Source organism: Lepisma saccharinum, chromosome 2 (genome assembly GCF_977018435.1).
Source record: "Lepisma saccharinum chromosome 2, izLepSacc3.1, whole genome shotgun sequence".
NCBI classification, from domain to species: domain Eukaryota; kingdom Metazoa; phylum Arthropoda; class Insecta; order Zygentoma; family Lepismatidae; genus Lepisma; species Lepisma saccharinum.
Genome location: NC_139230.1, coordinates 4711621 through 4728066, shown reverse-complemented (window position 1 = coordinate 4728066; position 16446 = coordinate 4711621). Strand labels below are relative to the sequence as shown.

The 16446-nt window shown below is 37.1% G+C and overlaps 1 protein-coding gene across 2 annotated transcripts in view; it reads left to right on the top strand.

Annotated features, from left to right (window-relative positions):
• The window catches only part of ATPsyngamma (ATP synthase, gamma subunit), a 28048-nt gene extending 13516 nt beyond the window's left edge, over positions 1 to 14532 (top strand). For both annotated transcript variants that reach the window (XM_083116965.1, XM_083116964.1), the window contains exons 2-6: positions 3003 to 3171; positions 5646 to 5845; positions 7044 to 7187; positions 11386 to 11606; positions 13879 to 14532. In XM_083116965.1, coding sequence (XP_082973091.1) covers positions 3022 to 3171; positions 5646 to 5845; positions 7044 to 7187; positions 11386 to 11606; positions 13879 to 13979 — 816 coding nt within the window. In that variant the 5' untranslated portion in view covers positions 3003 to 3021 and the 3' untranslated portion in view covers positions 13980 to 14532. The remainder of the gene's footprint in view (positions 1 to 3002; positions 3172 to 5645; positions 5846 to 7043; positions 7188 to 11385; positions 11607 to 13878) is intronic.
• The last annotated feature ends 1914 nt before the right edge of the window (positions 14533 to 16446 follow it).

Below are 16446 nucleotides of genomic sequence, written 5' to 3'. Positions count from 1 at the left end.
ATTCTAGGGTTGGTATAGCGATAGCATAGTATTCCAGATTCGGGTTCAAGGTCCTGTAAATTTTGCTAAATATTGTTAAATTTTTCATGATTATAGGAGTATGGATAACAGTCATCAGAACTGGTTTCAGGTAGGCACCAGACAAAAGGTTATAGTTCATTTTGCAACTCATCTGCTGCTTTCGAACAGAGTTTGTCTTTTCACCCTAATGAGGAATATTAGGAAACAATAGGTCTCAAGCATGACACCCCTTTGAGCTTTGTATCAGCAGTAGTCTGTGGAGTGCCTTTTCAATGGGAAGTTGGAATATTTTCGTAAGGTACCTTTTATATAATCTTTTCACCAATAAATAGTAACGTTCCCGTACGTATAGTAAAGTTTCCATACATATAGCACCATACCATGAAGACACATTTAGTGGATATGGGTGTTAGGGCCCCACACATTCTTGATCTCGGCCATTTTGGAGATTGATCAGTACAATGCTCCTGCCTTTAACCCCCCCTGGGTTGCCCTCAGGCACCCATTGATTTGTTACTGGGTGAGCCCCAAACTGCTTCATGCGGGGAAAAGGCTGAAAAAATTCCAACCTTAGTTCACCCACCCCAGGAATCAAACCCGTGGGTCTCCTGCATATCTGTCAGATAACCTACTGACTAAATCACCATGGCTCTGGAATAAACTAATTACTCCGATATGTATGTAAATATTCCGTTAGAAGAGAAATTTGTCAGACTGAAATGGCAAGTGTTGTGGTTCCCCAATCTTCTGTGATAGGGAAATGTAAAAAGTTCATGGGTGGGGTGGATTAAATTAATTAAAATGTGAATCTGTACTGGATTGGTTTGAGAGTGAAATTATGGTGGTCCATTTTCAGCAGGATCTTGGATACAGCTTTGCAAAATTCATGGTAGTTGTATAAAAAATCAGTCAAAAGTTTCTCAACATGATTTTAGATAGGGAATCACTCAATACTATGTGACAGTGGTTCCCAAAGGGTGCGCTGCTGCACCCTAGTGCCATGGCTGGCTTACAGGGTTTCCGCAAAATGTTCCAAATATCTGCTTATTTTGTGCTTTTTACATATAAAATGTTTCTGAATTTAAATGTTAAAATATGTTTATTTTTTAACCTAAGGCAAGCAATCTAACCACTCTGAGCATTTCAAGTGTTAGATAGACCTACATTCTAACTTGGGCACCTTGGAAAGATTTTGAAATAAAAAAGTTTGGGAACCCCTCCTATATGACATCATGTAGTGTTCTACTTAAGGTAGCTTAGCAACCCATTACAACACAAAGACATGAGGAAGGAGTTTTGGAAGATGTGAGATGCTGGTCATGCACTAGTACTGTTCATGCTGGACTTTGTGTTACATGTTTCATACCTTTCCACAGCAGTGAATACTCAGGACTGTGAAACAATATGTCAATATGAGGGGGGGCTGGAAAGTTCATGAAATCACCCAGAAGAAATAAAAATTAAAACAAATCGTTGTAGCCATTAGGAAGAGCATATATTGTAAACCTCTTATCCTGCATGTGATCCTTTCGTCATTGTTATTTTTCTTGCTTCGGGTTCAGTAAGAAGAGATGATGGAGGACCTAAGGAAATTTTAGAAGAATGACCTTCGCAGTGTGCTCAAGTTTTTCGTGTTGCAAGACAAATCCCCCATGGATATCCATAAAACTTTGCATGCTCTAGGATATACAACAGTAGCGAACTGGGTGAGGTGTTTTAAGACTGCAAATGGTGAAACTGAAGATGAACCCTGCTCTGGCAGGCCTGCCAGTGCAGTGACCATGGAAAACATTGACAAAGTGCACGGCATGATCATGGAGGATAGGCGCATATCAGCCAAAACTATTGCTGCGTATCTGGGGATATTGCGTGAGCATGTGGGTGTCATAATATCAGAGTATCTTGACATGCGGAAGCTCAGGGCGAAGTGGATCCCAAAATGTCTGAATGCTGACCAGTAGAGAACACGGGTGCAGATGTCATGGGAGATCATGCGCAAGTTTCAACACCTTGATGATTTTTTGCACTGTCTGGTGATCACCATTATACCCCACAGACTAAACAGCAATCCATGGAGTGGCGCCACATTGGTCTCCTCAACCAAATGAGTTCCGAAGTCAAAGGTCAGCGGGGAAGGTTCTGGCATTGTTTGTTTGGGATAAGGATGGTGTCATCCTCATAAAATATCTTAAACAGGGTGAAACCATCAATGCTGTTTATTCCCAATATTTGATTGAATTGATGGCGGCTCTGAAGGAGAAACGTCTGGGAAAAGTGAGCCGTGGTGTGCAATTTCTCCATGATAATGCGCCTTCGCACAAGGCCCATCAAACCATGCGATTGCTGGCGAATCTGGGCTTTACCTGTGTACCGCACCCACCCTATTCCCCTGGTCTGGTCCAACTATCCCCTCTTTCCAAACATCAAAAAACATCTGAAGGGCACACATTTTCCATCCAAATAGGCACTGGTTGAGAAGGTGGAGGGCTGGTTTGCACGGCAGGACAAAACCTTCTATTTGAAAGTGTTACAAATGTTGAAACCTAGTTGTGAAAAGTGTATTGAGCTTCGGGGGAAATATGTTGAATAATATATTAAAATAGTTACCTGAGCATATTTAGCATAGCATTGCCATATGATTACTGAGCATAATCCCAATATTTTATAATTCTCAATGCTGATACAGTTTCTAAACACCAAATAGTTACACAAAACAAGAAATCACAAGTTCCACAGGCTGCCATGCAGCTTAAAAATAGTTGTGTGTTGCAATATCTGTTAATGGCATCTTTTATTTTCTGACCTTCAATGGAGAAACTATTTTCTTCTTTAATATATTTTTTATTTACATTTTTATCGATTTGCCGTGTCTTGTCTTTCATTTTATGTAAATAATTTTTGTAACAATTTTGTCATTGCTGTATTAGTAATAGTTTAGTATATTTTGTGTGCAGATTAATCACAAGACTTTCTGTTTCCAGTGGCCAACAGGTGAGAGGTATGGCCACCTTAAAGGCCATCTCAGTTCGTTTGAAGTCGGTTAAAAACATTCAAAAAATCACACAATCTATGAAGATGGTGTCTGCAGCAAAATATTCAAGAGCAGAGAGAGAATTGAAGGTGGCTCGGCCCTATGGGGAAGGTGCAAAGGTTTGTACTTTAATTTCAAGTTGTTTACAGTTTGTGGCCAGGTTAATATTTCTTCCTATTTATTTTGTGATATCAGAAGTGAGCTTTGATACATGCTAGTGAACAACTGCATCTGCAGACAAGCGATCTCTTTTGAAATAAAAATGTACCTGTAAAATGTAAAGTGGTCATTTGTAAAATACATTTTGCTCCATTAATACTTTGGGCCTTGAAGAATAGAGAAAGGCAGCATACAGCTGAGATCAGGCACGTATCCAGGAATTGCTTGGGGGGGGGGGTGCTGAACACTATTTTTTTTAAGGGGTATAGAAAGAACCTCACAATTGTATGTTTAAGGCCAGTGGTGGCAATTGGATTCCAGAATGGGGGGGGGGGGGGTTACAAGGAAAGTTTCCTTTCTCTTGGTAGACAAAGAGGTGATAGTGTGGAGGCAGAAAAATGGGAGCAACTGTCCCCTAAATTGTCGCCACTGTCATTTTCATCTGAACCACTCGACTCCTCTGTTTCCATGCATTAACATTGTGTGCTGGAACCATCTCAGTATGTGTGTTTGGTGTCTTTGAGTGTTGCCGGACCCTGTGGCCGAGTGGTTAGCACATCGCACTGTGATGCCAAGGGTCCCGGGTTCGAATCCCGCTCGGGCTTGGTTGTTTGTGAATGTCCATTCATCATTTCATCACTCATCCCCATCTTCGCAAATTAGCCAAGAGGCACAAAACGCGAAGTAAAATAAACTAAATCACTCTTTGAGTGTTTTTACGAAGCTGTTACACATACACGGGATGGACAATCCACTCGACAACACCAGATTGAAACTGTGGGCTGCGAACTGGACTCAAGACAGTTCTCGAATATTTCTCTCTGATTCAAGCCTGAATACCACTAATGTGTCTTGTCCTCCCATGTTTGCAGTACTTTTAAAGGAACCCACCAAATTGTTAATATTCAGGCCTAAGCACTCGCAAGTGTTCAAAATTGTCTGCCACGGCTTCCGCATTCTTGTCATATATCGACATGAAACAAAGGAAATCTTCTCGAATACAGCTGGATGGCAAAATGATTAATGCACAGTGAAAGCCCTTCCATTCCCAACACATCTAATGTTTCGTCTCCCAATATGATCAAATGTTTACTCATTTTTGCACAGTGACGTGTCCAAGGGAGGGTTTGTGAGGCTCGAGCCCCCTAAGCCCCCCCCCCCCTTTCACTGGATACATGCCTGGCTGAGATGGTTTGTTAGAAGCATGGTAGGTGAAAAGGGTTGTACAAGTATTGAAAAAGAACTATAGATAGGATAGAAATGATAGGTTAAGTTTTGTGTTCTTCTAGAATGAGTGTGTTCGTCTCCAATTCCTAAAAAGTAGCAGTACACCATACTCTTTCTAACATTGTTTTTACAACATGAAAAGTTGTGAAAATCTTTTTTTTACCTCTCAAAGAAGTGGAACAAATATTTTGTTTTCTCTGATACTTTTTTCTATTAAAATGGATGAGAACAGTCAATCTATGGAAGTTGTGGAGTTGCTGTATAGCGATGTTTCATTCTACAGCCTTAAGGGATGCAAATGTAGCTCTTGGGAATCAAAATGAAATGCAACTCCTACTGACACATTTATTAGTATGGTCACTGTTTGGCATAGGGTGCAGAGATTGAGGTTACCTGCATTTGCGATAATTTGAAGTCTGTCACCAGAACTCGAAGCCAAACACTTGCCAACAGGTCCCTGTGCTGAACCTTTCACTTCCCCTTCTACTCATTTTCTCTCCCCATGTCTCATCTCTCTTGCCACCCACTTTCTGCATCCTGCCCTTGCTGACTCTCTTAACTTTCTTAAGCCTGTCAACACTGGGCAAAACAGGCTGGTGTCTAGTCAACATACTACATGATTTTCAGCCATAATGTCAGAGAGATTGTGTGGGAACCATAAGTTAATCAGTGTTACTTACATAATCCATTTGTAATTGAAATGGTGTTTGTTCATTGTACTGTTGTACAGTCACGGACACTGCCGGCTTGTAATGAATACATTAACTTTCAATGGAATCGTTACAAGCCGGCAGTGTCCGTGACTGTACCATTCACACACGTTAGATGTAAATATGGATAGTGTTGTTTCTCCAGGGTGGATATTACATCAATGATAAGGAAGTCTTTCTACATATTTAGTGGAAGAGTTGTGTGTGAGGTTTGGCCATGTTTCAAAGGATATAGACAGTTCCCATTCTTGTGTCATCACTGTTCTTTCATGTAGATTTAAATTGAAAGCTTTCATTGAATGAAGCCAAAGCTTCCTACCATATATAAATTACATCAGCTCAGACATACAAGAATACACTATTAATGTGAATTTATGGAGGTACCTATTTATTTTTTCTTTGACTTTCTTTAGTCTTGGAGTGTTCCTAATGCATATTGACCTCATTTATTGCATTTTTATTTTGTTGACTAAGCATACACTTCGTTTCCTTTTTAGGCTTTTTATGAGAAAGCTGAAATTGAAGCTCCGGTTGAAGCACCAAAAACATTAATGATTGCAATGACATCTGACAGAGGTCTTTGTGGAGCTGTTCATTCGAACATCGCAAGAAAAATTAAAAGCACTGTCGAAGAAACTACAGATGATTCTACAAAATTCATCTGTGTAGGGGATAAATCAAGAAATTTGCTGCAAGGGTAGATTTCATTTTGTAATTTATATTTTGTATGTGTGCAAGCAGTTGGTAATATTCATTATTTGCAATGAGGTTGTTTAGTTTCTCTTGTGTAGAATATCACATTAGGTGTGCCTACCTACACTGATGATGAGTTAATTTTTCTAGAAGTTATGAAAGATGGATGTGTGCTTTCCTTGCCTGATACTTATTTGTAATTGTTCGAGGTATTTTAGAAATTGATATAAAAATTATTCACCAATACCCTGATATAGTACTTACACAAAAACTGATAATGATAGTTTTCAGGTACAATGCAAATTGCAAAGATTTTGTGCCAATGTAGAACAGTATACCATTCTAACACCTCAATTTTTACAAGAATGTGAATAGCAGGGAGCGAGGGTGCTTGGTTTTCATGGTCCATGGGAATAAAACTTGTTAAGTCTGTTACAAATTATTATCTATCGTGCCTTTTATTTCCCAAACATGAATTAAGCATTGTATAGAGTGAATGCAGACGGGTTATCCTTGATGGCATACAATAAGTGTATTTGCTTTGTAGTGAAATGTCTGTGCATTTGAGTAAATATTCTATTCACCTCTTCACATTTGTGATTTCTTTCTTAGAAATACCAATTGAGTATTTGCAAATTAACTTTTGAAAACACTTGCTCTTTATTATTTGCTAACTATGGTACAGGGTGGTTAGAATTCAAGTTTTCCCACTCGGAGACTTTCATAGCCCATTTCGAAGCAATTTTCTGGAAATCTATTGGCTACAATGCTTTTATTGTAAATTTTATTATTTTTTCCCCCAAGAAGTGTTTGCCTAGTTTCACCATGACCTGGCATGGTTGTATGAATATACCACAGCTCATACTTTTATATATATATATATAAAAACTTTGGTTTATTGTATTGGCCAAAGGGAGGTAAAATTTCACCTCTACTGAGAGTCCTCATTCCACAAAAAAAAAAAAAAAAATTCTCTGCAACAATTAATTTTCTAGTCAAGTTGTTATAAATACATTGTGGCAAGTTTGTAAAGCATGCCTGAAAGGTTCTCCTCCCAAGAAGCATATGGGAGATGCTCCCTTTTGCTAAGCGTTAAAAAAAAAAATACAATGGTACAGAATGGCTTACATGCATATGCAGATGTAGGTGGTACTTTAAGTACTTTTTTTTTAAAAGTAAATCCTTTGCATATTTATTCACAGTAAGTATGGATCCAATTTCATCATGGTGTGTAGCAACATTGGTCGTACGCCACCTCTTTTTAAGGATGCATCCAAATTGGCAGAAGCAATCTTAGATAGTGGCTATGAATATAGCTCTGGAAGGATTGTGTACAACAGATTCAGGTGTGTATCATTCATTCATCATTTATAAAAGTAAGAGCAAACTACTGTCTTTAAATTAATTCTAACCCTTAACTACAATTGGTGTCGGTAACATTTTTTGGTAATTTTATTTTTTACAGTAACAAAAATAAGTGTGCTCTTCTGTAGTCATACTCATTCTACATTACAATCCTTACATGTTTCTATGCTGTACAGTGGGCAGCGCACAAGCAGTATTACAGTGATTCAAAAGTTGACACAACATTAATATTTCTATCCTATTACTACTATGACAATCCACCAAGAGTACGTGAATTTCATGTTATTTTGTACAGTTAAAAGTTTCTAGATGATATCAAAGATTTTGTTTTTATCTTCTAATAGTTGATGTAAAATTTATGATTTGAGGTATTTATTAGCAATATTGGAAATAAGGTTTCACTGCAAGGGTGGTAGCCAAGAGAATTTGAGACATTCAGGACACTAGAGCTAACTAACTAACTAACTCTCTAGCCTTCTTAAACCTGAAGGTTTATGGCTGCAGCAACACAGGCCTTCCATCCCCACCGATTTCCTTTAGGTCTATCTCAACATTGTCCCTCCATCTTCATCTTCCTACAGGTCTCTTACCATCAGGTTTCCCAACAAGAATCCTGTAAACTCCTCTTTCCTCTCCCATTCGTGCCACATGGCCTGCCCAAATAAGTCTTCTTGATTAATCATTCTAATAATATCTGGACATGAATACAAATTATGTAGTTCTAAATTATGTAACCTTCTCCACTCACCTGTCTCCTCATCCCTTTTAGGTCCAAATATTTTCCTAAGGACCTTATTTTCAAATACTCTCAATTTATGTTCCTCTTTCAATGTAAAAGACCAAGTTTCACACCCATATAATACTATAGGCAAAATTACTGTTTTGTATATTTTAACTTTTAGTTTCTTAGATATTAAACAAGAACAGAAAAGTTTATAAAGAGAAAAGTAACATGCATATCCTGAATTAAGCTTCTTTTTATTTCCTCTAATATCATTTTCATTTGTTAGAATTACTCCTAAGTATTTGAATTTGGAAACTGGTTCAAACGAGTTATAAATAATTAGATTTTGATTATTACGTAACACTTGGTTTCGGCCTGGAAGCATATTTTTAGTTTTTTCTTTGTTAACTTCCAAACCTATCTCTTTAGAAGTTTTGAAAAATATTTTAGCATTATTCTTGATTGTATTTGTATCATCCCCTAATAAGTCTACATCATCTGCATATGATAACAACTGAGTCATGCCATTTAATTCTAGTCCTTCTTTAGTTTCTTTTACCTTCCTAACAGCATATTCTAAGGCAAAATTAAAGAGCAATGGAGATAATGCATCTCCTTGTTTTAACCCATCATGAATTGTAAATTTGTCAGACATATTAATACCCACACGAATTTTACTTTGTTTCACTGATGCATACTTTTTATCATACTAACAAGCTTCTTAGGTATTCCAAACTCTACTAATATATTTTATAATTTATCTCTTTTGACCGAATCATATGCTTTTTTGAAATCAATGAATAGCTGATGGGCATTTTGATTATATTCCCACTTTTTTCAAGTGTCTGTCTAATGTGAAAAATTTGATCTGTTATTGTTTAAATCCACATTGATTATCACCTATAATTTCATTTGCATATGGGGTTAGTCTTTTTAAAAGAATGTTAGATAATATTTTATATGTTGAGAGTAGAGAAATTCCACGGTAATTATTGCAGTTCAGTTTATCACTTTTTTTAAACACAGGATGGATTCTTTCCACTGTTGAGGAATTTCTTCTTTATTCCATATTAAACAAATTAATTTATGAATTTGACATATTAATGAATTTCCACCAAATTTAATTAACTCAGCTGGTATTAAATCTATGCGAGGTTCTTTGTTATTCTTTAGCGTTTTAATAGCATCTTTAACTTCAGTCAAGTTAAGTTCTGGAACTAAAGGTTCTGCTGTGTGCACTTCATTTACTTCTGATTTATCTCCTACATGAACATTTAAAATGTCATTAAAGCAGTTCTTCGATCTATTTAGACTGTCTTTATCTTTTATCAAGTTTGCTTTAGGTTGCCACCCCTTTCTAAATTCATTTACACCTTTATATAACCCTGATATTTTTGGTTTTGCTGTTTGTTTCAATTTCGTTAATTTTGCTTTTCAAGTAATCTCTCTTTTTACTTCTAAACATGCGGTTAGGGTTAACTTCTCGCTTTATTCTATTACAATTGCTTAGATTTGTATCATCAGAGTTATTTAACCACCTAAGTCTATCCTGATTTCTTATTTCTATTAATTATGACATTCATTATCAAACCATGGCTTACTTTTTCTTGGTTTATGGTATCATATACTTAGAACTTTTAGATATTGTTGCTTATGATTTATCACTGCGAGTCTTTCTCTTAATTTAGCAATTACTAAATAATGGTCACTGGCACAGTCAGCACCTCTATGTGTACGAACGTCAATTATACTAGTATGCCTTCTCTTATCAATGAGAATATGATCTATCTCATTATGAGTTTTACCATGTGGAGAAGACCAATCGTGGGTTTAAATGTCTCTTCTTTGCCAATCTGTGCATTACAGTCACCTAACAGAATTTTCATATCATACTGAGAAAATTTATCAAAGACCTGTTCTAACTCTGCATAAAAATCATCTTTAGTATTATCATCTTTATCTTCCGTTGGTGCATGTATGTTTATTAAAATAATTTTACATCACCTACCCTGTAAAACTGCATATGATATTCTATCATTAATAGATTCTACTGTTTTAAGAGCCGAGATAATTCTATTATTTATGAAGAAGCCTGTTCCAGAATTATGATTTTCAGTACCACCATTGAAAAGAGTATAATTTTTAGTTTTACAATTCCCTTCTTGTGGCCACCTAACTTCCTAGACAGCTACTACATCTAATTTATACTTAACTATCTCATTAACTGCTCCAGGCCGGTAGAGGCTCAGTACATTCCAGGTGCCTAATTTAATATCCTTATTCCTAATGCAGATCTTATCCTTAGTCCAGGGACCTCCCAAAGTAGTCCCCACCCAGAGATCCGAATGGGAGACTATTTTACCTTGGGAACATCCATGGCCTCATGTTGCTGTTTCTAGACATGTCGTTTTACAGTGCAGAGTTGTCAGCTCTACACCTAACCCCCAATATGAATAGAGGACCGCACCTGTCGTTGGTCAGCGGATCCCTCAGATCTAGCTGGGAGGATCACATTGTAGTCCACCAACCATACCACAGTTCTGCCGATTGTGGGATGCTCATAGATCCATGATAGGACAGTGTAAATCCCAACAGAGCAAAATATTGACCATTTCACTCTGTTGGTTGACTAACTGCAGTGAACACGTCACTGGGCGATGAGGTCGTCACAGAGTGCTCAGCAAATCTACTGGAAGAGAATGGTTCTGGGGCATTAAGCACAATAACACAGTCTGGAAGAACCTTGATCGTTGACAAGCTACACTGCTTCAACAAAAGGCTACCACCAGCAGTTGCAGATTTTCTGTTAAGCTCAACAACCCAACTTCCTGAGTAGATAATATCGAAGAACTAAGAGATGAGAAACGCAAAGGAAAGATGACTATGACACTTTGCAATCGGCTATTACAAAATTCAAATCCTGTACAATTGGTTCCGGCACTAGATTCTAAGTGGAGACTGAAAATGGATCTTTATTGGAAATCCTGTTACAATTGAACTGGTGCTTGCAGGCCTTGGATTGAGTTCTGCATGCTAGTTCCCCATTCTGACGCACCTTCACAACATCCAGAGTGGTCCAGGCTATGATATCAGATGAGAATAGCATCCAAGTTCTGCCACACCTACCTTACAGCCTTGGCCTTTGTGCAATCAGATTTTCTCCTTTTCTAGTCTAAAATATGCAAGAACTTTGAATCGTGGTAATAAGTAATTCAGAATAGTTTTAAACAATGCAGCTGAAATCCGATCAATTAAAAGTATTTACATTATAGTGCAAGCTTCATTAGGCTAATTTGCTTTATGTCCAATCTTGCATTCCTATTAGGCAGTAAACACAAGTTGTAGAGTATAACCTTTTAAACTATTTTCACTGTCAAAATTCAAAGCATGCAACTCTGAAAACTGAGAAGAATATTAACATTTGAAGGCTTAATGTGCTCAAATTTTCTTTGTAGGTCTGTGGTTTCCTATAATACAGTAGAAATACCTATATTCAGTATGGGCTCTATAACAACGGCACCAAAACTGTCCATTTACGATTCATTGGATGCTCAGGTGATCCAATGCTACCTCGAGTATTCGCTTGCATCTTTGTTATATTACTGCATGAAAGAAGGAGCTTGCAGTGAGCAGTCAGCTCGTATGACTGCTATGGATGGCGCCAGTAAGAATGCTGGTAAGTACTATTGAGTAGAAACATCTGTCTCTATGTGTGCTTCATAATGTTTGCAAATTTGGGAATTATGGTAAAAATATTAATTACATACATGAAGTTTCATGTTTCTGCATTGCGCAAGTGGATAGTTTTTTTTTAAAATTAATCTGAAAAACTATCCAATTGTGCAATGCTGAAACACAAAACTTCACGTATGTCAATACTTAAACCACGTTTACTGCATCCATCATGAATGTTATTTACATTTCCCTAGCAAATGAATTGAGTGGGAAGAGCAGTGGGATTGCTTAACCTGTTGGATTTTGAATTTCATAGTGCATTCGTGTGCTAAGATATCTGTACATCTTATCTCTCTTCTAGAGTAAATTGTGTTATTTTGTGGATGTTAATGTACTAGAAGGAATCAAAGCAACTAATGAAAGATAGAATGTAAGTGGGAGTAGATAGCAGAAAGAGCAATATACGAGGGTCATTCGATAAGTAACCGCCATTTGGCTGTAAATAAAAAACTTCCATAGATACAACAAATTTTTACTTTACATCTGAAAGGTACAGCTATCCTCTATTTTTCAACATAGTCGCCATGTAAATTGAAGCACATGTCACAGCGTTTCACCAATTTACCAATCCCTTCTGCATAAAACTTGGCCACCTGTGAATTCAACCAACCTGTGTCAGTGAAGTGCTGTGCCCCAAGCCACTTCTGCATGTGAGTGAACAGATGAAAATCAGAAGGAGCCAAGTCTGGGCTGTACTGGGGTTGATCAAAAACATCCCATTTGAATTGGTGCAAAAGGTCTTGTGTTCGCTGAGCAGTGTGAGGGTGAGCGTAGTCATTCATGAACACAACCCCAGTTGTCAGCTGACCATGATGTTTCTTCTGGATGGCTCTTCCCAGTTTCTGCAAAGTGTTACAGTAAACTTCAGTGATCGTCGTACCACGTTCCATGAATTTTTGCCCAAAGAAATCTTATCACTCTGCGTACCTCGCATTTGGTGGGATTTTCGATGGCAGCACACATTTTGTGATGTTATAACCAGCACACGCACGGCACTACGATGCTCTCACTAGCACAGCTGGAAGCTTACTGAATCGCAGATTGCGTGATGTACAACTGTTGCACTCTGCTCACTACCACTAGCGCCATGCCACAATGGCAGTTACTTTCCGAATTACCCTCGTAGTACTGTAAATTCTAATAGTTCCGAACTTTTCAAATATCCTGTTTGGGTGTGTACATATATGTATGCATGGTTGCATGTAACTATGCATGCTGTCATAACTTGCATGAAAAATTACAGGCAATTTAATATTTTAGAATGAGTGACTAGTTTCAATTTCCATCAGCTACCAGTTAATGAATAATGGAAGAGTCTGTATGCCAATGGCAGTTTAAAATCATTTGGTGCTTAACTACATCGAATCAACTTTGGCACCATCAGCACATCAAAAATCTCATTTACAACACTGCACCAAATAAAGGAGTTAATTTTTACAACCTCCCCTCCTCCCCTTCCAACACCACAGATACTTGTACACTTGACTCCATGTAGTATTTCCTAAAAAACTAAAAATATTGTAGGAGAGGAGAGACTTTTCCAGGCTCTCTTATTTAGTGCTAAGGTGTGATCTCCAAGAATAATATTTATTTGTATATAATTTTACCAACATGGCCTACACTCAATTTTACAACATTTTGCTTTGTTGAAACCATCAAGATTGAATGTATATTGCAGGAAAAATGTAAAATCAGGACCCTGTATACAAAATTAGTTGCTCCATCTTTATGGGCAAATTGATGACAGTGTGTGTTAAATAACTAGCTGCAAAGTTGAAATTTGGTGTACTGATAAGACTTATATAATACTAGTGTATTACAGCATGGAATACATCAATTGGCCACTCTTCTATCCATGCTAGTTGACAATATCATGTGGCCTAATAATATTCAAAAACTTCTGAAACTTCGAAGAAAATGTGATTTACTTTTAAAAAAATCAAGTACATATTTTGCACAGCCTAACATACCTCATTTCTATAAACTACAAGAACTGACTTTTTAACTCCAGAATTTGCAATGAAGTTGGATGGTGTGACTATTGGGTAATGTTGGCAAATTAGGCATATCATTTATTTCATGTGTGTGATGACCTGACAATGCTTCATTGTTTTAATATGCATGCAAATAATAGGGTAAAAGGTGTGCAGTCTTCTTATTCTTGTATATTCTATTCATGTCTTCAAAACTTAGTTCTGCTTCTTTTATTTCAGGTGAAATGATAGAGAAACTAACCTTAACGTTCAACCGTACTCGGCAAGCAGTAATTACTCGTGAGTTGATAGAAATTATTTCAGGAGCATCAGCCCTGTAATTGTCTAGGAAATGCAGCAAATTTGCCTTATGCAGCAAGAAGGTTGTTAGAGCAGCATAATGTAACTGGCGCTATTGCCAGGTAGGATATGTATGATTTTTTTGAGTCTTGTATGAAGCCACTGAATATGTAAAGGATCACACTTCATGTTCAGATTTACTTTAGCTGAAAAACTTCTAGAGTTTTATCATGAAATTAAACTGATGCCAACATATTGATTGTATTTATAAATATGCCCCTAGTAGTTTCAAAATTGGGTCATGTATCTTGTAAATTTATAATCTGTCAAGTTTCCCATCTTTAATAGTTACTGTGTTGAATGCCCCACAGATTAATATATCCAGTTTTTATTAAAGGGGAAGCTGACAGTTGTACAGTTTCTATAAGCCACTTTTGTTATTATTTACATGTCCAATAAATACAAATTTTTCAGGTTAATATAGAAATGTCTGGTTATTGGATTATGGTTTATTGTAAACACTGATTGTGTAATTTTTCTTCCTGATGTTCTGATTCTCTTTGAGAGTAAGAATAAAAGTTTCTTTTCACAAAATGTATTTTATTTGCTAAATTCATGTTCCATTTGTCCTTGCAGTGTGGTTGTCTTGCTTTGGGATTAAGGATGATTATACTAGTTTTCATAGCAACTTAAGAATGAGGGTTTACCGTATTTACTCATGTACAGGGTGGGCGAAAAGTCCCTTTACATGTTAATAGCATAGTACAGTTAGACATGTAGATAAACATTGTTATGAATACAAAACGGTATATTTTTTTTTAAATTTCAACATTTATTGTGAATAACATGTTAAGATTGTTACAAAGGTCCATTTATCAACAACGTCAGCGTGCACTCCTCCATGTTCGATGCAAAGGTTGATACGTCGCCATGTTCTTGTGTGCATCCGCTGCAGCATATCAGGGGTGATCTTTCAAATGCCATGCGAACTCAGTCTTTCAGTTGATCGTCATTCACGTATCGTCGTTTACGAACATCTTGTATTATGCCCCATAGTGCATTGTCCGGTGTGGTGAGGTCTGGGCTTCGTGGAGGCCATGGCAACGGTGCTGGAAGGTCTCGTGATCCACGTCCAATCCAGCAGTTTGGAAAGAGTTCATTTAGCCGTTTGCGGACACTCACAGCAAAATGTGGTGGAGCACAGTCTTGTTGAAGTGTAACGATGTCAGCTATTCCTCTTTCCGTTAATTCTGGAAGCAACCACGTGTTAATCATGTGAAGATAGCTGTGCTGGTTCACAGGACCATCAATGAAATATGGTCCAAGCAAAGGGTCTGCCGTTATCCCTGCCCAAATCATAACATGTGGTGGATTGCACTAGATTTCCTCATAAAAGTCTAACTGTACTATGCTATTAACATGTAAAGGAACTTTTCGCCCACCCTGTATAATGTGCACTTTTTCCCAAATTTTTGCACCAAAAAACTTTGTTGCGTATTATGCACGGAATATTTTTTTCATGTTCATAGAACCCTATCATGTTTATATATTGTAAAGCTTGAATTCTGTAGTTTCTGAATATGGCAACATTCCATTCAAGATGGCGACACTAATGTGAATGCAGTTGAAATAAACTCATCACAAAATGAAGGAACGTTCTGATTTTTGTGGTACTTTGGATGAAAGAAAATAATAATTAAAATGTATTACTGGCCAAATAAGATGACATATATGGAGTGTGTAAATGCCTTAATGAAAGAAATCTTTTTCTGCTAACTGCTAGTTTGACGGTCCTGAATGGGCCTCTTATAAATGTTACATCAGTCATTTAAAAAGTATATATTTTGAAGGGTTAGAAAAAGTAAAGTGAAAATGAGCAATACCACGCATAAAAGTTGAAAGGCCATTTTCCACGATTTTTCTCTTTGTAATATAATGTTCTGCGACACAAGAAAAGCAGTGCCATTCTGGCAGACTTCGAACAATGGATGTGTATCAGCGGTATTTGTTGGGCAAGAAATAACAGAAATTAACTTCCTGGGGCACTGCAAATCCATAATGTAATTTTGATCTGCCTTTCTACTATTATAGAATAAATAAGGTGGTTAAAGAGAGAGCTTTGGGATGCTAAACACAGTGGAGGGAGTGGGTGGGGAGGTGACTTGGGTTGGTAACTTAATGTTTGCACAAGAGGATATTCTCCTCTTGGTACACATAGCAACAGGTGACTCATTGAATAGGTATGATGTCACTAGCTCTTAATTGGCATAGCAACAGCTTTATGACCTATAAATAAGAAAGCCATTTCTTGAACCTGGATTATACTCCGCATTATACACATAATTATTCTTTCTTCACCTTTCCCTATTAAAAACCAGGGTGCACATTATACATGCACGTGCATTATACAAGCGTAAATATGGTATTTATTTATTGTAAACATTTCAGATACAGCACATAATGACCATTTTACACTGAAGTAATCAATTATAATAAAAGCAATAAAAT